General features: G+C 50.6%; 1 protein-coding gene across 3 annotated transcripts; it reads right to left on the reverse strand.

The window, feature by feature from the left end:
* Positions 1–2,698: 2,698 nt before the first annotated feature.
* On the reverse strand, positions 2,699–17,881 carry AQP7 (aquaporin 7). Of its 3 annotated transcripts, XM_087823187.1 has the most exons (9): positions 17,815–17,881; positions 14,583–14,604; positions 14,306–14,329; positions 12,031–12,148; positions 4,661–4,784; positions 4,116–4,253; positions 3,797–3,912; positions 3,346–3,563; positions 2,699–2,981 (listed from the first exon to the last, which is right to left on the reverse strand). In XM_087823187.1, exons 3-9 carry the CDS (start codon positions 14,326–14,328, stop codon positions 2,699–2,701), a joined length of 1,020 nt encoding a protein of 339 aa, XP_087679313.1. In that variant the 5' UTR covers position 14,329; positions 14,583–14,604; positions 17,815–17,881. The 3 variants fall into 3 exon arrangements, with proteins under 3 accessions (XP_087679313.1, XP_016078306.2, XP_087679314.1); XM_016222820.2 differs by lacking the exons at positions 14,583–14,604; positions 17,815–17,881 and having other exon boundaries at positions 3,797–3,915; positions 14,303–14,328; XM_087823188.1 differs by lacking the exons at positions 14,306–14,329; positions 14,583–14,604; positions 17,815–17,881 and adding an exon at positions 3,256–3,267 and having other exon boundaries at positions 2,699–2,975; positions 3,797–3,915; positions 12,031–12,099.
* Positions 17,882–24,567: the final 6,686 nt, after the last annotated feature.

The raw sequence follows: 24,567 nt of genomic DNA on the forward strand, positions 1-24,567 counted from the left end.
GTGTTTACCCAAAGACTTACTTGTTGCGTGTTTATCAACAGTATAACTGGTGTCATACTGTATACAGTCTACTGCATTGCTTTTTATGCCTGCAAAATTTTTCCATGTTGCAGATAGCTATTGTGCCTTAGTTTTTACTGATGTATCAAATCTGTTGTGTGTGGCTGTACTGCAGTGTATCTGTTCCCATGTTGGTGGACATTTGGATTATTTCCAGTGCCCCCTGGCCATCCACTTTGTGCCCTCTTCTCAGCCAAACCTCTTGAGGTGCCCACTGCATACATACCTCACAACCACCTCCTGACTGTGCTCCCAAGATCCTGCTCACTGACCCTCCTTTCACTATTCCATGGCCCCAGCTATATCCACACAACCACAACTTTTTCAATCTCTGTTTTCAACTTTTTTCTGAACTCTGTACAAAAGGCATAATTGTTTATTGAGCACCTGGTCTGTGCCAAGCACTGTTCTCAGCATTGTGTATGTTTTATGAATATACACAGCAACACAAATGGTAGGTAATATTATTAGACTCATTTTACAAAAGAGAAAAACGAGGCCAGAGAGGTTGAGGATCTTGCCCGAGACAACACATCTTTTGCCCTTCAAGTCCCATAGACAACTCAAGCTCAACTTATCTTCCTTTCCAAACTGGTTCCCCTCCCATGCTCTGCTCTCAGTAGGGACATCTCCAGTGTCCCAGGCCCAAGCCAGAAACTGAAAGACCTGACTCCTGACTCGCCCTCACCCACTCCAATCTGAGCCCAAGTCCTGAGGGTTTTACCTCCCAGGCATTGAGTGAAACGCTTCTCTCCACTCCCACCAGCACTGACCTGTTAGGTGTACTGCTTGCTGCTCCTCTGGGATTATTGCCTCTCACCATACTCCCTTGCAGGCCCCAGTCTCCCCCTTTTCCACCAACCTGCACACTGCAGCTCAGGTGGGCCTTCTAAGTCTCTTCTTACCATGTCCCTACCTCCATAAGAAAGCCCAGCCTCCTCTGCCCCCTGTCCCCTCAGTCTGTAAAGTGCAGCAGCCAGCCCTTGAAAGTATACCACCACCACCCAACCCCAACTCTGCTCTGTCTCCTTTGGGAAGCCATCCTTGATCTCGGCTTTGAAGCTGGGCTGTGAGCCCCCACAGCCTCCATGTAACCCATTCTCCACCACTTAGCTCTTTCTGTTCCCATTAGACTGCGTTTATTGAAGGTAGAGACCCAGCCCCCTCCACTACAGCAGCTCTACTGCCCAGGCAAGGCCTGCATACAGGAGGTGCTCAGGTGCTGAAAGGGTAAACACACAAGCAATGACAGGAACCATGGGCAATGCTGCATTCTGAATCCCAGAAAGCAGGATGATTCCTCCTTGGCCCCAGAGTCAGTGGGTCCTGGCTGCCCCACCTCTACTCAACCTTTGGGCCTGTCCCCTTCAACTCTATGAGGCCGTTTCCTGTCTCTACACCTTTTAGAAGGATTTCCTCTCTGCGTCTTCCTTTCTTTAAAAAAATATGTATGTTTTTGTTGATTTTTTAGAGAGCAAGGGAGAGGGATAGAGAGAAACATCGATGAAAGAGAAACATCATCGATCGACTGCCTCCTGCATGCTCCGCTGTACTGGGGATCAAGCCTGCAAACCAGGCATGTGCCTTGACTGGGACTCTTGGTTCATGGGTCGATGCTCAACCACTGAGCCACACTGGCTGGGCTACATGTTCCTTTCTAACTCTGGAATTTCTTAACATGGGAGAGCTGTTGCACCCAGGAATAAGGAAGAAGAGTGTAACCCTTACATACGTTATCTGTCTACATCAAGCATTTTCAAGGGTGGGGGGTAATTTTGCCCCCAAGAGAGACAATTGATTCATGGAAGGAGAAGATGAAACAGATTTTACTATTTCTGTATAAAGCACAGATATACATAAAGTACATAAACATATACAGTATATCTGTGGCATTAAAATATCATGTGGTTAAGAAAAAAATATCTGGCCCTGGCTGGTGTGGATCAGTTGGCTGGGCATTGTCCTATAAACCAAAAGGTTGCCAGTTCGATTCCTGGTCAGGGCACGTGCCCGGATTGCAGCTCAGTCCCTGGTAGAGGGCATGCAGCAGGCAACTGATTAATGTTTCCACTCTCACATTGATGTTTCTCTCTCTCTCCCCCTCTCCCTTCTCTCTCTAAAGCTCAATAAAAAAAATTTTTACATATATATATAAAGGCTTCTGAGGTGGTGCAATAATTAAAAAAAAAAAAAAAAAGGTTGAAAAAAACTGATCTACATGCTTGGGCTTGTCTGGTACAAGGACTGACCAAAACTGAAGAAGAGTCTCGAGTCCTATCTCAGGGCAGCTCAGGGTATCCCCAGAACTGACCCCCCATCAGCTAGCTGTTGTCCTTTTCCCAAACCATCCCTTTCCTAACCTATGCCTGAAAGTCCACTGTTCTGTGCCTGGCATTTTTTAATCTCTTCCTGTTGGCCCTTCCCCATTCTTCCCCAGGGGGCACCCCATCGCCCAGGACTGGAAGGAGTTAGAGGCCTCTTTGGTCCATGCTCCAGCTTTGGGCTATGGCATAACCCTAGAGTTTCTGGAAGAACTAGGAGAGAAGCCCAACCATAGGGGGCACCTAGTATGCAAGGGTACCACTGAGGGACAAGACTTGCTTTATTGGGGTGGGGATGGGGTTACAAATAATCTTACTTAGAATTGATGTATTCGGATGGTGTCATTTAAGTGTGGGGTAGGTCGGACTGTAGGTCTGTTGTCAGGGGACACAGAGACAGAAGCCAGGGTAGGGGATGAAGTCTGGTGAGATATGGTCTTGGGCGGTACAGTTATTCGGTGGTCTTCATGCTGCACAGGATAATCCAATCTCTGGGACTCCCGTGGGATGATGGAGCCAATGAAGACCACGTAGATGATGCCACCTAAGAGGGCACCCAGGGTTGGTGCCACCACTGGCACCCACCACCATTGCCTGGCACTGTAGGCAAGAGGCAAGAGGCTTGGTGAGGGTGTAGATGTCCAGGATAGCACCTGTATCCACACACTGAGACAGGGAGTAGGCCTGAGAGTAGAGAAGTGATCCCCATCCTAGCCCAGGAGTCACCCCTGAGCCTGAGACCCTGGTCAGCTTCACCCTGATTCTGGGGCAGGGTTTACATTCAGCCCAGGAGCAGGATTTACATCAGTGCTGGTGAGAGGGAAGGTCAGGACCCACTCCTGCCTCCCCAGGCCACCTGACAGCTCTGCAGGACTCTCCTGTGTTGCTCCTCACATCACCCCCACCCCTCCGCATGCAAGGAACCCACAGAAAACTCGAGGGAGTGGACTGGGCAGGGCAGTACCTGAAGACCTGTGTGCCCCAGCCAGCAATAAAGGTGAAGAAGCGGGGAGGCAGGTCCCGGGATGGGTTGATGGCATATCCTGAGTTCATGCCCAGGGACACTCCAAGGATGACAACAAGGATGCCAATCAACACGGACTGTGTCCCTTCCAGTGCTGGGTGGTTACGCTTGTCCGTGATGGCGAAGAGACACAGCTGGAGCATCCCCGTAACGAACATCTGGGGAGCAAATGCTGTGGCAGCCACCCAGGGCCCTAGCCAAGCCAGCCACCCAGGCCCCCTAGCCAAGCCACAGGGCCTCAGCAGTGCCCCCAGTCCAAATCCACTGGCAGAGATACATCTTGGTACAGTTCCCATCAGAGTTCTATCCTCTCTGTGGTGAGGGGCTGCCTGCTGGCCCCTTCTTGAGGTGGGGAGGGCCTCTGGAGGGGCACCCACCCTGAACCACTGACCTCATCCAGGAAGCCCCTCCACAATGTCATGTGGGCAGGAAGGTAGGTGGCAAAAATGTTAGCGGTGGCTATAGAACCAGTCACTGTCAGATGTCCGCCCGTGTACTCCATAAGAGCTGCTGTAGAGACAAAGATTAAGTGTGAACCTGCCCCTAGCTCAACCCCACTGAAGTTGCAGAAATAAGGTTGTAGGATGCAGGGTTGGGGAGCACCTCCAGGGCTTTTCTCTCCCAGACATTTTCACAGGCCAAGACACTGAGCTTGGATCTGCCCGTATTTCAGAGGAGAAGGCTGAGGCCAGATGTGGACACCCACTCACTGTAGAAGAGGCAGTAGATGGTGCCAGCAGCCAGGAAGGAGCCCAGGAACTGACCCAGTATGTACACAGGAAACTTCTTCCAGGGCATGTAGCCTAGTGCACAGTTGGTGAAGGTCACCGCTGCATTCATGTGGGCCCCTAAGGGGAGGGCAAGTGTGTTGGGAGAGTGAGAGCAGAAACCAACAACAATAAAAATATTGAGAGCAGCGAACAACAATAATAAGGCAAGCATTTATGCAGTACACTCATTTAATTCTCACAAGGACCCACTGAGGCAGGACCACCATCTCCATTTGACCATTAAGGAAAGGGAGGAGTAGCGAAGTTAAATAGCTTGGCTAAGTTGACCCAGCTAATAAAAATGGTGGGTCAAGGAGGCTCTTGTAGAATCTGGGCAAGACAGGGGAAAAGGTTTAGGGTGTTCTCCCTCCAAGTGGCCGGTGAAGGTGAGGTGCTGGCTGGCTGGGAGAAGGGGCTGGCTGGTGCTGGGCAGGAAGAACCTGCAGGAGATTCCTGGCCTTGCTGGTCAGGCAGGGCCCACTCACCAGAGACTTTCCCTGCCACGTGAATTCCCATGGTGACTCCGAAGCCAAAACCCAAGTTGACTGCGAGGTAGCTCCCAAATTTATCTCCTAGAATCATATGGGCCACAGAGCCAAGGCCAAACACCTGCGAGGGAGAGCCTCTGAGGGGACTGCCTTCCCAGAAGCCCCTACCTCAGAGGAGAGCTCAGAGCCTAGTTTGGGCTCCTCACCCTCACACCCTGGGCCTCCCCAAATTGCTCTTGGAGACCCTCTGCCATGCCCTCTTCCTCCAGAGACTTTCCTCCCCATGACCTCTCCCTGCTTGCCCCTGTCAAGGCCTCTAAGACCTGACCAGTGAGAGCTGGGTGGGGGGTGTAAAAGGAGCCAGGGTGGGGGGCAGCAGAGTCAGAGACTCCTTCAGATACATCCAGGCCCATGGACCCCGAGCCTACCTGAAGTTCAGGGGAGGAGTCAGGGCTTCGAGGAAGGCATGGCTGCTGTGGATTGAACCCCTCAGAGCATCTCACACTTCAGCCTCGCCTGAAGGACACTTCTTCAAGGGATTTCCAAACTTCATGCCTGGGCTCTGCCACAGCCCCCCTCCCACAACCCCCTGCCCCCACACACGTCAGCCCTGGAAGCCAGTGGGGTTCTAACTGTCTTGCCCTCAGCAGTATTTCCATTGCCCTCAGGTGTCATTCCTGAACTTCTAGCTCTTACCCATCCCTAACTGCTGGATCTCCTCAGGTGACACCCCCACTGATCCCCTTTCCAGGGACATTAGAGGCCTGAAGCTAGGCCCTCACTCAACCTCCTGCAGCCAGCCACCTGAATCTAGAGCCTATCCCTTCAGCTCTGATACCTATGCCCAGCCTCTCCCTCCCTCTGCAGAGGCCTCCCTCTTGCCTATATTTTCCACCCTCCCCTTGACTGGCTCCCACAGACTCAGGTCTCTTCCTTCCTAAAAGTAAACCTTCCCACTTCAGCCCAGCCTTCCTGTCCACCCGTGGGCTTCTGGACACCCCCTCCCTGTGTCAGTCAGGCTCAAGGAAAGAACCCATGGCTGGCTCCTTTAACCCTTCCCTTGCTCTCTGTTTCCACATCTTACCAACACTGAAGCTCTGAGGGCTCCAGCCTTCTGATTTTCCAAAGGTCCTTTCAGACATTGTCTTCCTTGACTTTGCTGACGTTGACCCTCTTAACCATTCTGTGCTCCTGGAAAGCCCCTCCTTTTAGTCTCCATGACATGTCTCCCTCCTGGGTTTTCTCTTACCTCCATAGCCTCTCCCTCTCTACAGTTCCTTCCCACATTCTTTTTTCTTCATCTGTTTCGTGAATATGGACAATCCCAGGGCTCCATCCCTGGCCCCTTTCACATCTCACTCCAGTCACTCTTGGGTCTTCTTACCAGATCTGTGGCTTCAGATATGTCTAGTGCACGAAATTCCCAAAACCTCCACCTAGGAGCCAGATCCCTATTTCTAGATAACCACTGAAAGTCTAGGTGTTCCACAGGCATCTCAGGCTCCATGTTCAAAGATCACCAACTCAGAAAATGTGATCCCCGTCCTATGTTCCTCATTCCAGTTAGCCAAACCAGAAACTTGGATGTCACAAATGAGTGTTTTCTCTCCCTTCTCCCCACACCCAATCAGTTCTGCTTACATTCTCCCCAGATCTTTCTCAGCCTCTTCCTTGCAGCCAGAGTGGCCTTTAACACTGAGTGCTGATCATGTCTGCCCTTCATTCAAACATTCGCTGGCTCCCCTTCATTTCTAGGATAAAGTCCAAACTCAGTAGCCTCCATTCAAAACCCTTTATAATTTCTGCCTCTCCATTTCGTATCTGCTCCAGTGTTCTCTATGTTCAGCAACAGCATTACTGCTAAATAATAACCACCATTTATTGAGAATTGACTATGTGTCAGACACTGGTAAAAGTCACATCTATTACTTCCTTTAATCCTTACACCACATATGCATTAAGTACTATTAATCTCCCCATTTAAGAATGGGCAATCCAAGGCTTAGAGAAGTTAAGTGGCTTATCCAAAGTGTAGAGCCTGAATGTAGTAAACCAGGGCTTGAATCCAGGCAGTCACCTATGCGAGACAGCCTCAAACCAAACCACCACACTGCTCCCTGCATGCCTTGCTTTTTCATGCCTCTGTGTTTTTGCACATGCTATTCCCTCTTTCTGGAATATCTGGATCCTAGATCCTGAAAAAAATGATACTCTACTTTAAGGCCACGCTCAGATAGCACCTCTGCTGAAAAGTCCATGTGTTTTGGACATGCTGACTCTGAGGAACCTCTAGATGTCTAGACTGCTGGAAATCAGAGTCTAGATTTGTATCATCCAATATGATGGCCACTAACCACATGTGGCTATTATGTACTTGGAATGTGGCTAGTCCCAATTGAGATCTGCTTTAAGTATAAAGTACAAACCAGATTTCAAAGACAGCAGGAAAAGGAGAATGTAGAATCTAATTAATAATTGTATATTGATTGCATGTTGAACTGGTAATATTTTAGTTGTATGGGTTAAATATTATAATTATTAAAATTAGTTTCACCTTTCACTTTTTGCCTTTTAAATATGGCTACTAGAACATTTTAAATTACAAATGTGACTCATATTTCCCTTGGACATTTCTGTTCTAGAGTTTTTGAATAAGAAATCCTGGAGAATTGTGGACTGAAGGCTTCCTCTGAAGCCATCAGGGCGGATGAAGGCAGGTGAGAGGACACAGAGGAGACAGCACCTGAGGTCTGAACCTGGAGCCACACAGCTGCAGCAGGCGTTGAAATGAAAGAACAAAGAGAGTGTGCGTCCTGGGCACAGGGAGAAGCAGAGTTTCCCAAGAAGGGTGTGGTCCACACAGTCAGTTGCAGCCTTTGGGTCAAGTGCATGAAGACCTGGAAAGCATCCCTTTAGATGTCACTATCCAGCGGTCATTAGTAATGTGGTGAGCACTGTATCACCAGGGCTTGAGGACAAAAGCCAGGTCCTAGAGGCTGAGAGGTGAGTAGGCAGTGAGGAAGAGCTGAAGGGCTCCAGTGTAGACCTCCCTTTGTGAACCTGCCTGAGAAGGGAGTGAGGGAGAATGTGATAAATGAAGGGACTTACGGGATGAAGGGAGGGGAGTTTTGTTCCGTGTTGTGCTGTTTTAAGTAGAGAGACTTTGGTATGTTAAGATTGAGAGAGGGAGAGGCTGGAGATAAAGGAGAGAGAAAAGGACAAGCGGCGTACCTATAGACGCGGGTGGGACTGGCGCAGGAGAGGAGGGTCCCACATGAAAGAGAGGGCCCTGCCCTGGTGCAGGGGAGAAATATGGATATACAGGTAGGTGGGTTCTGGCGGTGACAGGGACAGGTGGGTAAGGAACCAGACACAGGAGGCTACCTGATAGTTCTGTCAAGCTAGAGAGCAAGCCATTTGCTGATTTAAAAAACAGGCAGAGCACAGAGCAGCTTTGGGGAAGTCTGAGAAAAAGTGAAATAGCCCGGATAGAGTAGGGGTGAGGCAGTGAGCAGGGCCCACTGGGTTCCTCAAGAGCCCCAGGACAGGTGCAGAGGGGCCCAGAGGCGGGCTAGCTTAGGGTCAAGGGTAAGATGACGCAGGAAAGGACAGGAACAGATGGGGTGTGAGAGTAGAGTGTGAGGCCAGGACAGGCTGACAGGTTTGAGGGGTGTCAGGAAGTGCAGGGAGTGGAGCCGGCATGGAGAGTCTGAAGACCAAGGGTCCTTATTTCCAAGTAGGATCTCAGAACCATTTGCTAAAAATAATGAATATCATCTGGCATGGCTCAGTGGTTGAGCATTGACCTAGGATCCAGGAGATCACGGTTTGACCCCCGATCAGGGCGCATGCCTGGTTGCAGGCGCTATCCCCAGTTGGGGGCGTGCAGGAGGCAGCCGATCAATGACTCTCTCATCATTGATGTTTCTGTCTCTCTCTCCGTCCCCCTTCCTCTCTCGGAAATCAATGAAGACATATTTTTAAAAAAATAATGAATGAATGAGTAAGCCCCACATGGTCTCCTGTGTCACGGTTACCAACTGGCAGCCCATGGGCCTTATCCATCCAGCACACATTCTTGATTTGGATAACTTGGTTTTGATGATCACAAGTTTCAGCTTCTCTAAAGAAATCAGAAGCGCAGGTAATGCGGACCTGCTTTCTGCCCTGCATGGCAACAGTCCGCTGGAGCAGTGGCGGCTGCATCCTTGCACAGGTCGGCACTCTGCAATTAGCCACAAGGCCCCGCCACTCTGAGTTGCTCTCTCTGGCCCCTGGAGCGTGTGAGTTTGCAACCCCTGCCCTATGGTTCAGTTCACGTCTACAGATGGTTTTTCAGAGCCTTGATGGTCCAACTCCTCCCTTCCTGGTCAATAAATGTGGCTCAGCCTGTCCAAGTCCCTCCAAGAGTCAGAAGGCTAGCCTCGAGGACAACACTCCCAGAGATCCCAGAGTGAAATTGTGGAGAACAGTCCATTTCCCTCATCCTGGCTGCAGTAAATGGAGCCCAAGGTCACACTTGCTTTCCTCCTAAAACCTTTACCCTGATGACTCACTGAGCTTCCTATCAGTTTGGCACAATCCCAACAAATAAAAATAACAGTAACACAATGTCCTATGTGAGCCTGAACCTCTCAAAGTTATTTTACATGTGTTACTTCTTTTTAATTCTCACAGCAAATCTGAATGGCAAATGTTTCTGCCCCCACTCTACAGATGGGGAAAACAAGACCTGGAGTGAGGTCTTGAACTACCTAAAGCCTGAAAGTGAGGGTCTTACCTGAGCTGAGGGCCAGTTAACAAGCCAGGTTGTTAGAAATCCTGCCATAGCTAAGCTAAGGGACAGAGCATAGAGATTAAGGGTCAAGGCTGTGATGTTAGACTAACTGGATTTAATCTTAACTTAAAATGTGACCTTGGGCAAGTAAGTCTTGTGGAGTCTCAGTTTCCCCATCTGAGAAATGGGGATAATAATAGACCAACAGGACTGTTGTGAGGATTTGGGAAGGTGCTGCATCTAAGGGGCTTAGTTTAGCATCAGTGCCTGATATGTATTAGGTGCTAAATAATAATCTCATGAAAAGGAAGAGAAACACGGACACAGGCAGACTTCAATGTATGTGGATGGTACCTGTTTCCCCTAAGAGCTCTTCAAGGAAGCACCCTCCTGGCTCCACGGTTCCAAGGTTTAACAGCCCTCATGGGACTGGAATGTTTTGTCATAAATGAATTACTTTGCCCTGGATTAAGGCAGGACAGAATTCAGTGCTGTCCTTACAGCTCAGGAGCCAAGCGGGAGGGTGAGTAATGGGGGAGGTGGAACGGGTGGGAGGCAGGGAGGAGAAAGCAGCTGAGGGCACTTGTCATAATGACCAGAGAGCAACACATGTGTCCTACATGTGAACTGGGTTTTGGGCTCTTGGCCTTCCTCACACAACTCTGCCAGCTCCATGTTAGTGTCATGTTTACTCACAAGGAAGCTAAAGTTCTGCACAATTAAGATATTTATGGAAGATCACACAGGTAGAAGATATCACAGCCAGAATTCAAATCCAAAGCCCACAGAGGCCCCATTCAGCACATTTTATAAATAAGAAGACAGGCTCCGAGCCACCAAGAGATCTGCCCAAGGCAGATCTCAGTGGCAGGATCAGGATAAAAATCCAGGTATTCAGAGTCCCTTGGGCTCCGTAGGTCCCATCATCTCCTACCCTGTGGCTCAACATGCACACAAACAGTTACACTCATACTCGTGCACAAACACAACCACACACACTCAGGCACACTCACACTGTCACACACACTGCCTCTCCACCCCCACCCCTGCCCCCGCTGGCCCCACCTCAGCATGCTCCTGACTGCCTTTGCTTTTCTTCCCAGAGGCTGCCCCTTCTTTTCATGGACCTGGGTCCTCCCTAAGGTGCAAACAAGCCTGGCTACAGCTTAGAGGCAGAGGCTGGGGAAGGTGGCAGAGCTGAAGCAGGTGAAGGCGGAGTTTCCAAGAAACCTCACCTCCTGCTTGAGATCTCGTTTCTGTCCTGCCACCCACTAAAAGAGCCCTTGCCAAGGTCTCCAGTGACTTCCATGTCATCAAACTGCATGGACCGTGGTCGGTTCTCACCTTCTCTGGCTGGCTGCAGCTGCCCACACTGCTGTGGACTCCCACACACTTCTGTAACCTATTTTCCTCCCACCTCTCTAGCCGATACTTCTCAGGCCCCTTCGTGTGCCCCTCTTTGTTCTCCGGGGCTCTTTCTTCAATTTATTGGCTCTTCCTGTACACTCTCACTGAACAGTTTTTATAACCACCATCCATATTCTGATGACCTCTATACTTCCAGCCCAAGCTACTCTCGTGAGCTCCAGACCTCTATATCCAACCACCTTCTAGATTCCTTCCCCGGCACCTTACTCCATCATGTCCAAACTGATCTTACCTCTCACCCTGCGCTAGGCCCAGGGTTCAGAATGGCCCCTTAGCACTTACCCCACATCTATGGCTTATGAAACCTCCTTGATTCCATCTTCTACAACTGCCTCAAACGTGTGCGTTCTTCTCGGTCCTTGGACCATCCACCACCCTCTCTCTATGCTAGGTCTTTGCAACAATCTCTTAACTGGTTCCCCTCCCTCCAGCATTGCCCATTCTGCTGAGACTCCACACTACACCCAGAAAGGGTTTCCTTCTAAAATCCAAATCTGACCACATCATTCCCCTGCTTGAAAGCCTTCAGTGTCTCCCCCTTGCCCTCAGCATTAATTCTCAAAACCTGACGCTCACCCCTGCCAGCGTAGCTCAGTGGTTAGAGCTAAGTGGTTAGAGCACTGAAAGGTCTCAGTCAAGGGCACGTAACTGGGTTACAGGTTCAATCCCCAGCCCCGGTCAGGGCACGGGCAGGAAGCAACCAATGTGTCTCTCTCATAGATGTTTCTCTCTCTCTCTCTCCCCCTCCCTCCCTCCCTTCCACTCTCTCTAAAAATCAATGGAAAAAAATATTCTCAGGTGAGGGTTAAGAAAAACAAAAACTCAGCATTCTCTCCAGTCTCTTTCCTCTTGGTTTCCCTTCTTCCCACTTCCAGCCCTGTCCCCTGACACACCCCCAGCCCATGATTTTGTTCTACCTCCACAAAGTATGAGCCCTTTCTCTCCCAAAAAGACTTGGTGAGAAAGACAGAGCTCTCTCCTTACTTTCCTATGCTTCACCCTCAGGCTCCCAGCTCAGGGACCAGGAAATGGGCAATGTGACCCAGAGGGCCAGCAGTGGGAGGGGTCATGGATTGCCCATACTGAGCCCCACCCTCCTGAAGTCCTGGGGTTCATGCCCCTTCCTCAGATCCCACCCACCCTGTGCCACCCGCCCACTCACCATCATGACATATGTGCTCATGAGCTCGGCCAGGAACACTCGCACCACCTCCTTCCGCAGTATTGCTTTCATCTTCACTGTCGTGGGCGACTGGGTTATCCTGGCCTTGCGGGAAGACCTGAAGCAGCAGCCCGAACCCATGAGCAGAAGTGAGACTCAAGGGCACTTGCTGCCCATCAGCCCTTTAACTCATGGCTGAGTTAATAGGTAACCCAGTGGCCTGTCCACACACACCTCCTGTTGTTGCCCAGGGCTGCTGGGACAGCTAGGATCAGCTGAGACACCTGAGTGTCACAGGGATGTGGAGAAGGACTGGGGGTAGATAGCTAGGTCTTGCCCTTTCTTCCTTCTGGTGAGGACTGGACCAGTGGGAAGGCCACACCAACTAAGCCACTTTGCAGAGGGGCAGCTGGGGATCTGATGAATGCCATCCCCCTCAGTGAGCCTTGGGGGAGAAGCAAATGGGGGAGAGCAAGGAGGAAGGTGGAACTCAGTTGTCTGTCTATCTCTCTGCCCACCTACCTGCAGGAACCAGATGCCTGAAGACACAGGCAAGACATCAGGCTGGACCTGACAACCGAAAGGCATCCTGCAAATAGCACAGGGTGGGGCAAAGTCTGCTCCCAGGCTCTATAAACAGCACTGAGACCTGAAATATGCACCAGGTTCTGCCAAAGATGAAGGGGTCTACTAAGTGCACCAGGCGCTTCAACCAGGTGTTTGTGAGTGAGCGAGCGAGCGAGTGAACAAATGAGAGGGAGGGAGAGAGGCAAGGAGGGATTGGATCTTACTCCCTCGTGTATTCTCAGTGCCTAGCACAGTGCCAGACACATAGTAGGTGCTCAATATATATTGTAAGATGAATGAAAACTAGGGAATTTATCTGTCTTACTTTCCAGTAGATCCCCAGAACTTTCTGCAGTGCCTGGCACATGGTAGATGCTGGATAAATATTTATTTAATAATCATGATTGGAGGAAAAAGTGAGTTACAGGCTCTATTGTCTATTGGGGGTGGGGTGGGATAGAGCTTGAGCTTGGAGGAGATGGGGTGCAGAGGCAAAAGAGGAGAAGGGGGTAGAGATAACTCTAAGTGTGGCCTTTAGTGCTTGTTAAGACTGGTGACCCTCCCCTGTTGACTGCCTGAAGCTCACACCAGGCACTCACTACCTTGCCCTGCTTGGGATAGGAACATCACCCCCCATCTCTGACTGAGCCCCCATGTCCATAGCTCACCCACCTCAGTCCTTGCTCTGTCCTTACCACAGGAGAACAAACCCAGGGCTGCACATTGGAGGGATGTACAGTTTCCTGGACGATCCCTTGGCTCCCATCCAGCTCCAGCTCCCATGCATCACCATGTAGGCTCCCCATGAATGGCCTCCTTAGCCCCAAAGAAGAGCCTATGAGCAGCCTGAGGCAGGCAGGGACCCAAGAACAGTCTTGGGAAGGTGCCACAGAGGCAGAGGAGAGGTGGACAGAGCAGGAAGTATGTCCTACAGGGAAAGATAGAGCAAGGAAAAGGAGGTGGGGTGTGATTTTAAGTTGGGCAGTCAGAGTAAGCCTCATGGAGAATATGGCATTTGAGCCCTGCACAGGTGGTTCAGGTAGAGCATCGTCCCGATAGGCCAAAGGTGCAGGTTCGATCCCTAGTCAGGGTACATATGAGAATCAACCAATGAATGCATAAACAAGTGGGACAGCAAATCAATGTCTCTAAATAAACAAACAAACAAATAAAGAATGTGTCATTTGAGCAAAGATACAAAGGAAGTGAGGGAGAGAGCCATGTGATTAACTGTGGGAAGAGTGTGTCAGGCACAGGAACAGTCACCAAAGGACTCCGAGCATGTATGAAAGTAAGAAAGCTCCAGTGTGACTGGAGTGGGGAGATTCAGGGTGGGGTAGGGGGAGGTCAGAAAGGAAACAGACTAGGTAGGTAGGGCCTCGGCCATAGCAAGGACTTTGGCTTCTATTTCACCCCAAAGAAACCTGAGCCTGAGAGAGTGAGAGGTAGTGAGTTCAGTTCAATTGAGCACCAACCCTGACCAACCCCTTGACCCTTAGTCAGGTCTTTCTGAGCCTCCCCTCACCCCGGGGCCCAGCCTGTGCTTTGCTATGGGTGCAGGTAGAAGAGGCCCTTCTTCTGGGGCCCATGAATTAGTGAGGGAATCAACTGACACGAGGGAGAGGCTGCGGGGGGGGGGGGCAGGGGACCCCCCCCCCCCTGGGGTGGAGGCGGGAGGCCGGCATGGGGGTGAGTGGGTGCTTACCGCTTCTTCCTGTCTGCTTGAGTCATGCTCTGGCGGAGTTTTAAATGCTGTGGGAGCAAAGAGAGATCCCGAGGGCTGAGGGGCACAGAACTTGGCCCCGCATTCTCGTCGGACCTCAGCCTCCAGGGGGAGAAGCCACAGGGCCAGTTACTACCATTTCCAACCCCTCAACCCAGCCAAGCTGGCAGGGAGCACGGATGCAGTTGGATGTGCCTCAGCCAATGGCAAGAGGCCCTCAGGTCCCACCCCCTCTACCCATGCTGTCCTCAGGACCCCTGACCTCCGGGCCAGGCCCTTCAGAGCTCCTTCTGACCTTCTCATATCTGTAACCCCCTTTGGACAGTGGGGATGCCCACAGACTCCCCTCAGTGCCCCCCCTCCTCACATATGCAGCTATTATTGCCGTTGGTCTAACCTCAAGCCCTCTTGCTGCTGACTTAAACTGTGACTTTCCAGGGCCTCTTCCTTACACAAACACACATGATGAGGTCCTAAAAATTCATTGAGTCCATGCCCGCCCCCCCCCCCCCCCCCCCAGCAAGGCTTATCCTTCTCACCATCCCTGGAAATTCCTTGTATTCTCATTTTCCTCGAAAACGGCAGCACGAACATAACTCTTGAGCTTCCCCACCCTGTATGTCCCCCTTGTTCTCTAGCCCAGTGCCCTCTAGCTGCAGCACAGTTTACAACCTTAGCCCTGATTGCAGAAACCCTTTAGGCCCAGCCCCAGCCTCTCAAGAAGGTTCTCCAGGGGGGAAAATAACTCCAGCAAAGCCAGCAATCAACCCATCTATCTGACCTGCATCCCTGCAGTCCAATGTCACTGGTCTCCACACTCTCCCAGTCCTACCCCTTCACCCTGCTGGCAGGCCAGCGCAACACAGCCTCCCAATCTGCTCCACCACTGATCCTCCCAACATTCAATTTACAGGCAAGGGAACTGAAGCCCAGAGACAGTGTCACCCAGCAACTCGAGACTAAACCAGAGCAGACATCCAGGCTTTCACCTCCCAACTGGGGTTTCTTCCCCAGACAGCCACATGGTCACTTCCTCCCCATATGGTCCCCAGAGAGTGGCATTCCCAGGTCTGGGCCCCAGGGGAGGTCCCCTTGTCCCAGCCTTGCCTAGACCCAAACTCACTCTACTGAAGTGCCTTGTTTCTCAGCGTCCACCTTGGGGACTTCTCAGTTACAGCAGGCCTTGGTCCTGTTTATCCATGACTGTCCCAAGCTCTGGCTATTCCCCTAGCTGAGGCTCTGCTGTCCTTGTGTCCCCAGTCTAGGGCCCTCCCCTCAGCTTCCTTGGGGCGGCTCTGAGCGCTGTTCTGTCCTGCTTTGCTCCTCCAGGGGAGAGGTCAGTGGGACAGGGGTTTGGCCCGTGCCACTTGAGTCAAGTCCAGATGAACTGCCCAAAATAGCATCATTTCTCCAGCCAGTGGCGCCATGGAAACCAGGTTCTGAGATAGCCCTTGTGAGGTCAGAGTTGGAGCTCTGGGTGGGTGCTGGGCCTCATGGTCCCAGAGGAAGGAACTGTCCTCCAAGCCAGTGTCCAGCCCAGAGCCAGAGGAAGCCCTCCCAGGCCCCAGGCCCCAGGTCCCAGGCTCAGTGGAGGCTCCTGAATGTCTGGCTGTGCGGAGAGCTGTGCAGAATGTGGACTGGAAAGTTCTGGAGATCAACAGCCAGGTGGAGGGGTTGAGGAGGAGACCCTGGGTCAGTCCTCAGGGAACCCCCATTGTGAAGGAGAAAGGAGAGACTCAGGCCCTGGACTTCCCCAGTCTGAGGGGAAGAAAGACACATAAGCCATATTTGCAGGAAAACCCCAGTCTGAGAGGGGAGGTAGAAAGTCAAGCTTAGTCCTCTGGGAGTCCCTGGTCTGGGGTGGGAGAGAAGCCTGGGTCTTGTCCTCTGGGAGCCCCGATCTAAGCAAGGGTGTGGGAAACCTAGGCCCTGTCTTCAAAAACGCTTCCCTTGGGAATGGCAAGGGAGGCTCCTGTGAAGGAACCAAAGCCGACCAGGGTACGGGGCTCCAACCCAGGGCTGCAGGAGCTCAGTGACCAAGGCGAGGTCAGGAGCAAGCCAGGGGACCAGCTTCCTTCTGAGAGGACTTCTGGAGATGGGGCATACTTGGGCTTCCAAGGATGAGGCAATGAAAAATTTAAGCAAGTGACCAGTGCTGAAACAAAAGGAAATGCCTGCTGGTCTGCAGATTGTAAGGAGACCTGCGAGTGGAGTGGTAGATGGTGGGCAGTAAGTCCAGGGAGCTTCTGAGGCCAGGGAGCTCCTTTTGGGAAGGCATGTGAGGGTTGGCTGCCCAAAGCCAGCTCTGGTACTAGAACTGTCCTCTAGAGGGGGCCAATAGACCAGACCAGGTCTGGAACCTGGGTTGCACAGGTCCCCACTCCAACTTGCCCTGCAAGTCATACTTCAGGGAGAGGCAGGGATCAGCAGCAGCCTGAGGGTTTCCTAGTCAGAAGTCATCTTTAAGTAATGAACTCTTCCACTGCCCTCCACGCTGAGGCGCCACCCCTCACCTCTGCAGACTCAGGTGGGCTCAGGGTGCTGTCCTTCCTTCAGGACAGGAGAATGTACCCTGGACATGGGGGACACCCACCTTTCTTTCTTTCTTGTGTGTGCTCTTGGGATGAGGGTGATGGAAGGGTCAAAATTGGAGCTAAGGTCTCAGGATGAGGTTAGAGCTTGAGCAAACTTGTATTAGGCTGGGATCAGGTTGGTGAGGGGGGGAATTGAGATCCATGTTGGAGTAAGGGGTTAAGCTCATCTACTAGGCTGGGTGCTGGCGACCAGAGGTGGGGAAGACACAGTCTGGTTTGTCTCTTGGGAGGGAGAGATAAATGGCAGATGACTTAGGATACACTGTGATAAGATGGAGGTAATATGGGCAGCAGCTAAGCCAGCCTGGAGTGGGGCAAGAATCTTCTAGAAGAGATGACATGAGGGATGAGTCCACCAAGGTAAGCGGGATGGGGGTGATGATGTGAAGCCATTTGAAGCCCAATGGGACTGTGAGAAAACGTAATGTATTCTGGGAACTGTGAGTGGCTTGCAGAGGGAGGGCTGAGAAGTAGGCGGGGGCAGACCATGAAGGACTTTGTCTGCCAGACATGGGGTCAAACTTTATCCCAAGAGCCTGAGGAACCATCGAAGGGTTCTAGGCAAAGAGAAGAGCAAAGTGGCCAATCTAGAGTCCTTGAGGCCCTGGAGCACCCAGTAGACAGAGGCACAATGGGGCCTGAGCCTGGGAGAGTGGTCCAGCTGGAGAAAGAGAAGAGAACAGGAGATATCGGTGCCTGAGCATTCACCATGAGAGTCAGTGGGATTGCCAGGAAGCACGAGGGAGTGGGGCAAGGGACAGGGGCAGGATTCTGGGGACAGGAGGGTGACTGAGAAGGAGCAGGTGAGGAGAAGATAGAAATCCATATACTGAGCTGCCAACAGGCTACCAGAGCTCGGAGGGTCTGTGGCCCCAGAGTTGGGTGTGAGAAGGGACCAGCCTTGATGAGCTGGTGGGATGGAGGGTGGCCACAGTATTGAAGAAGTGGTGGCTGAGGAGGCAGAAAGTTCAACTGCGGAGAGAGAAGAGGCAGCTAAAGGGGCTGCCTGGACAGTTGGGTCAGTGTTGGGTCTAGACAGAGCCTGGGGGTTCTCCAGGGCCAATAGGGATGGCAGAGAGCAGAGAGGGGACACCTGGGGTCCTATCTGCACAGGGTAGACTCTGAGTAGGGCCACTAGATATAAGATGCTCAGCTAAATCTGAATTTCAGAGAAACAGTATTTGCAATATTTTGGACATACTTATACTAAGACACAAACCATTGTTTCTCTGAAATTCAAATTTTAACTGGGCGTCTTAGCCCTGAGCTGAAGTGAAGACTCCTCCAGATGCCTTGCACACTGACCTGGGTTTAAGTCCTCTCTGGGCATCAAATTCACTGCACAACCTTGACTCAGTCCCTGCCCCTGGGCCTCTGTTTTCTCATCTGTGAGATAGGGTTGGCAGATATGTGGTCCTCCCACCCAGTCACTTTTGGCATCCAGACAGGCCTCAGGAAAAGGTTTATGAAGGGAGCAACAGACCATTAAGTCAAAAACTAATTTGGTTGAAAATGAATTGGCAATATTAGTATGCTACAAGGAAATTTTTGCAAACTTTGATATTTCTCTAGGCATTTAGTCCCTCTTTCAGAAATTGTTTAGTTTTCTTATTCTAATTTTTATCTGCAATACACTATTTTTACTAGCAAAAGTTTGGAAATAACCCAGTGCTCATCAACCTCTCATTTCTTACTCATGGCACTAAAAATCTTACAATGTGAACTGGTGAATGGTGACATTAATGTTCAACCTAACTGAAAATTTAAATATTTATGAACACATAGCCAAGCAAGTCGAGCAGATATAATTGTCTATCATTGGAGTGGAAATTTTTTAAAAATAGAAAACAAATAAAAAATCTCAGATCCTTTTATTCTTTTATTACCTAAAATAATAAAAGTGCAACTTATATAGGGTTTTTGTACAGTACTTTGTTCACTAAAACATTCATTCAGAATAACTTTTCATGCCAATAGGTCCACATCCACATCATGTATGTGACTGTACAGCACAGAATTTTAAATGTATCCAACTCTCGCCAGGCCAGGCATGGCTCAGTGGTTGAGAGTCACCCTAGGATCCAGGAGGTCACGGTTTGATTCCCGGCCGGGGAACATGCCTGGGTTGCGGGCTCAATCCCCAGTCGGGGGCCTGCAGGAGGCAGCCAATCAGTGACTCTCTCATCACTGATGTTTCTATCTCTCTCTCTCCCTCTCCTTTCCTCTCTCTGAAGTCAATAAAGATATGTTTTTAAAAAATAAAAATAAATAAATGTATCCAACTCTATTATGAACAGCATGGGGCAAACACAATTGGTTGAAACCCAATAAGGAGTGAACACGCAAATAGAAAAAATTTTAAAATATCAGAATAAAGAAAAACAGCCAAAGATGCTAAAAATTCTCTGAACTTCCCCAAAATGCCCCTAAAAGTGTTGATGTGAAAAGCTAATCATTTCCTCTAATTATTTGTTTCAATCAGCATGCCATTTGGTTAACTTATCATGTAAACTGCTTTCAATCAAACTGTTTTAGACTTGGGGATTTTCCTGACTCTTTAGAGCCCTGGAATCCTTTATATATAACTGAGGAGCCTATCTTATCAATCAGTAAGAAAGGAGTTGCTCTGCCTGAAGGGGCAGGAATGGGGGTGGGATCGCAGTGCAGGTCCTTGGAGGAGCCTTGGTGTCTCTGAAATCACTTGAAGTTGTGAGATTCTCATTCTGCTCAAAAAAGAAAATACCCTTAAACCTCACTCAGGTAAGTGTCCCCTTTCAAATTCATTTTTCAGGTAGAAAATTGAGATTCAGAGCAAGGTAGCAACTTGCCCAAGATCACCCAGAACTAGAACTTCCACATGAGGGCTCTGGCCCTGCCCTAGCAGGCCAGGGTCCTCCCAGATAGGAGGACTGGGGTTAAGCAGCTAGTCTGGGGCAGGTTGAGGGAGGACAACACAGGAAGGACCCAGGATGGTCTTTAACCCTGACACTCTGCAATAACCAGACCCTCTTTCCCCCAGCCCCGGCTCTTTCTTCTCAGGGTCATGCCTGGGCCTCTTGGACACAGTGGACGAACACGAGAGCAGACAGGGTCAGGAGGCACTGCCACTTGCCAAAGGGCAAGCATCCTGTAAGTCAAAGAACCAGAATTCAAACCCAGGCCTGCTCCACTCTAAAGCTCATGTCAGCTCTAGCCGATTTGGCTCAGTGGTTAGTGTCGGCCCGCAGACTGAAGGGTCCCAGGTTCGATTCCGACCAAGGGCACACACCTCAGCTGCAGGCTCGATTCCCTGACTCGGTCGGGGCGTGTGCAGGAGGCAACCAATGGATGTGTCTCCCTCACATCTGTGTTTCTCTCTCTCCCATCTGTGTTTCTCTCTCTCCCACCCTCTCTGAAAAGCAATGGAAAACATATCCTCGGGTGAGGATAATAATAATAAATAAAGCTCATGTCAGACTGCCTAATTTCGCATCAGAAACCAGGCATAGAGTTGTAGGCCTGTCACTTTCTAGTATGAGCTGGAGTCTTCAGGGAAGGCTTCCTTAAGGAGGAACATGTGTTTGGAGAGGCCTTGGGATTTGGGCAAAAATAAGGGAGTGGGGAGTCTCGTCAACAAAGTTGGGGATGACACTGAAGGAATTTGCATATGTAAAAAGCATTTGTGTCTTTGTGTATGTCTGTGTGTGAACGTGTGTGAATGGGCAGGTGTGTGTGTGCATGTGCGTATATCTGGCCTTGCATGTGAAAACTACTCTGTATTCTTTCTTTCTCTCTCTCTCTCTCTCTCTCTCTCTCTCTCACACACACACACACACACACACACACACATACACACACACCACACACCATCGTATACACGTGAGTCTGAGCCCATTCCGCCGGGTTAATATTTTCCTGCCTGCGTCAGCACAGTCCCAGTCAGTGGGCAGCTCACTGCAGGAACGTGCCCTATCTGATCTGGTCGGTGCTACGGGCCTGGAACAGGGGGCTTGGGGTGGGCAGAGAGCCTATCTCGGCCACCCCAGGGCAAGCTACTCTCACTCAGCGCTCCCGCTCAGCCTGAGAGAGGAGGCAGGCCCGGTGGCCGGGCAGCCCCAGTGTGATGTGACTGCCCTGTCTCCCCACTCACTTTGGGGGCTCCCCAAGTGGGGAAGCCTTCCTTTTTCCCTCCAAATAGACAAGGCCAGCAGCTCCCTGAGATACCTCCCCACTCCCTTATTTTTGCCCAAATCCCAAGGCCTCTCCAAACACATGTTGCATTGAGGACAAACAGGGAATAGATACCTAGAGGAAAAGATCCCAGGGTAACCCCCTTTCCAGCTTTCCAAGGTCATAGTGATTAAACCAATGGCCTGTGCAAAGAGGTCTGTGTGGGCAGGGACTGGAGCAGGGGCAGGTGCAGGCGTTGAACCTCAGGAAGGCTTGGTGGGACACGAGGACCCTGAGCAGCGTAGCCTTTCGGGTTCCTGGGCCTCTCCCACTGTCAATGGAGGGCCCTTCCACGCTCATAGCAGTTCCTGGGGTGCAGGCTGGGCCAGGCTGGGCCAGACTGGGCTAGGCAGGCAGACATAGTCTCTGCTGCTCTGGGCGTAGCCCAAGATCCAGGCAAAGTCAAACCCAGATGTTCTGGCTCCTAGCCCAGCTTGAGGATGCCCTAATGCATCTTTGTACAGGACAGACAAGGAGAGAGCCTGGAGGGAGGACCACGACCCCCAGCTGGGTTGTTCCCCACAGTGCAGGTTTAGTGGCCTCTTGACTCCCTCAGACTCCATCTCTGGGCAGTCTTCTCCCCACCCTAGGGCCACTTCTGACTTTCACAGCCCTTGCCACTTTTGCCTTGTGGGCACCCTCCTCATTAAGGAGATTAAATAAAAATTTTATTTTATGCCCTAACCAGGTAGCTCAGTTGGTTAGAGCATTGTCCCAAGGTTGTGCGTTCCATCCCCGGTCAGGTCACATACAAGAATCAACCAATGAATGAATAAATAACTGGAACAACAAAAATGGATGTTTCTCTCTAAAATTTTTAAAAATTATATTTTACAACTATGTTGATATAAAAACAAGTATATTAGTGTATATTAAAACATTTTTTTTCAACCTACAAGTTCATTTTTTTCTTATTTTAAAACAAAACCTTTTTTGTGGGCCCTTAAATAGAACATCTTCACTGGTACTGAGGCCCGGAGAAGTTGGCCCTGCACATCCCTGATGTCCTCTCTGACCACACAAATGCTGCCATCTCCCCAGCCCTATCGCCAATCCAGATCTCACCCCACTGCTCCAGATCCAACATCCCTCTCTCATTCTTTCTTCATCTCGTACATCTTATGGACATGTCTGCCTTCACCTGCTCTGGTCCAACCTCATCTAAACCTCTCCCAAGCCGCCTTTCTTTTTTTATGACGTATTTAAAAACAGATTCCAGGCTTTATGTCATTTCACTTCTACAGTCTTCAATATTCATCTCTAAAATGAACATTTCCTTACATAATCACAATGCCATACCTAAAAAAAAGAACAATTCCATAGAATTATTGAATACCCACAATTGTTTCAAAATGTCTTTTGGCATTAATTTATTTGTTTGAGCCAGGATCCCAGCAAAATTCCACATTGCTTGGGGTAAGTACTCCCTTAGACATGAGTAGATCCCCATTCTCCCTCTTCTTCCGCTGACTTGTTGAATAAATGTGGTTCTATAGGAAGTCCATTTTCTAGATTGGTCTGTTTGCTTCCTTGGGGTGTCTGTTTTCCTCCATCTCCTGTATTTCTCAGAATATTCAGGAAGTTAGCGCTAATGGTGTGATTTTATTTAGGTTCAATCTGGGGGGAATGGGAGGAATCCTTTGTGAACAGTGCTGTGTGCTTCCTCTCGCAGCCCATTCAGAGGCACATAATATCCAGTTGCCTCATGCTTAGTGATGCTTAGTGATGCCGGCCAGTCAGTGGGTTCAGAGGGCAGTAGCCTGATCCTTCCATCGTCAAGTTTCCCTGTCAACCATTTACCTTCCAGTTTCATCCTTTGATTTTTGCCTTAATCAATTTCAAAATTCTTCTACACTAAAGCATTTTAGAGGAGAAGCTCTGGACAATCTCTTAACCCACAGAAAAGAAAGGTCTAATAATAGTGGAGTCTCTGGTACCCAATTAATCAGAGCAAAGAGGGGAGTCAGGGTCAGGGAGGCTTCACGAGAAGATTGAAAGAGTGAAGTGGCCGCAGAAGGAGCAATGAGAAACCCCGGGGACCTCTGGGCCAGGAGCCTGAGTCAGGCTGGGTGGAAGCTTGGCTGTTGCTGGAGAAGGGGCTGCCCCACCCAGGTGGTGAGCCGTGGTTCATAGCTCAGGTTTTCTAGCCAGGCGATCCGAGCTTGAATCCAGTTCACCCTCTTAACTGGCTTGCATAATTTTGAGCAAGATATTTAACTGGGTAGTTTTCATCTGTAAAATGGAGATCCTAATCCTTACCTCTCAGGGTTGTTGAGAGAATAGATTGAGCTGGTAAGGGGTGTGTTAAGTGCTTGGTGGAGAGTAAACGCTGTGTGGTAGAGGGTATGCCTGTTTGAGGAAGGGAACCCTACTCCCAACCCCTCTCGCCCTGACTGGCTCTGACCGCAGTGGAAGGGCTGGGGGTGGAGTATCACTATGCTCACTCCACGGACAGCAAGACCAAAACCCATGGACTTCCACCCATATCTCAAGCAGCTCCAGCGGGGTGTGTCTGGTCTCCCAGCCCTTCCCATTGGAGACTGGCCACTTAGCTCACCAGTCTTGTCACCCCGGTAGCCTCCTCAGGTCTGGGGGTGAGCATAGCCACCTGCAGTCACCAGCTCAATCAATAAGCTCACTCAGTGGCTGGGGGACTCAGGTGTGACGGCCTTGGGCAGGCAGCCTCCTGGGGATGACCTGGCCTGTATAGTGCACCGTGCATAGCACATGCACAATAAATATATGTTGAGAAAATTGAGCTCCCCCGGCCCTGAGTGGGAAACAGCTAGGTTGCCAGGGCGGGTGACTATGCGTGCCTGTGGGTGGGACGCAGGCTCCAAGACCCTGAGCCCTGGAGCTAACAGCCCGGGTAGGACAGAAAGCCTGGAGCTCCTCATTCCCTCCCGCTCTTGTTTCATCCTGTTTGCTCCCGCCCTGACCGCTCCTGCCCACAACCCTGGCCCCCAGTTAGCCTCTCTCTTGCTTCCCCAAGCAGGGGAGGCAACCCAGCCTAGGTCTTCAGTGGGGTGGGGTGGGGGCCTTGAAATAATCCGGGTCTCAACCACATCCTTTTTAACAGCACTAATTAGACTAGCCACTAGCGCCCCCTGTTGGCGGTCTAACCTGACTCCTTCGGCCATGAGTCCCTCCTCCCCACAAGGGATTGGCAGGATTAGCCTTCACCTCTGGGTCCTGCTCTGAGAAGAGGCCCCAGGCCAGCCCACCTTCACTGTGGCTTCCAAGTTTTCTTTTTCACGTCACCTGCATTGCTTCCTTTCTTGTTTTGTTGACTTTGGTGCTGTCTGTTTACTCTGGCTAAGCCTACAGCCTGGGGATGAAAGCTCTGAACTTGGGGAAGTGTGAGTCTGAGAGATAGCAAGCTTGGAGTATGGGGGAGAGGGGAGAACATGGAGGTTGGGGAGAAATGAGAGACTGGGAGAGCTG

This window comes from Miniopterus natalensis, chromosome 12, assembly GCF_054644295.1.
Source record: "Miniopterus natalensis isolate mMinNat1 chromosome 12, mMinNat1.hap1, whole genome shotgun sequence".
Classification (NCBI taxonomy): Eukaryota; Metazoa; Chordata; class Mammalia; order Chiroptera; family Miniopteridae; genus Miniopterus; species Miniopterus natalensis.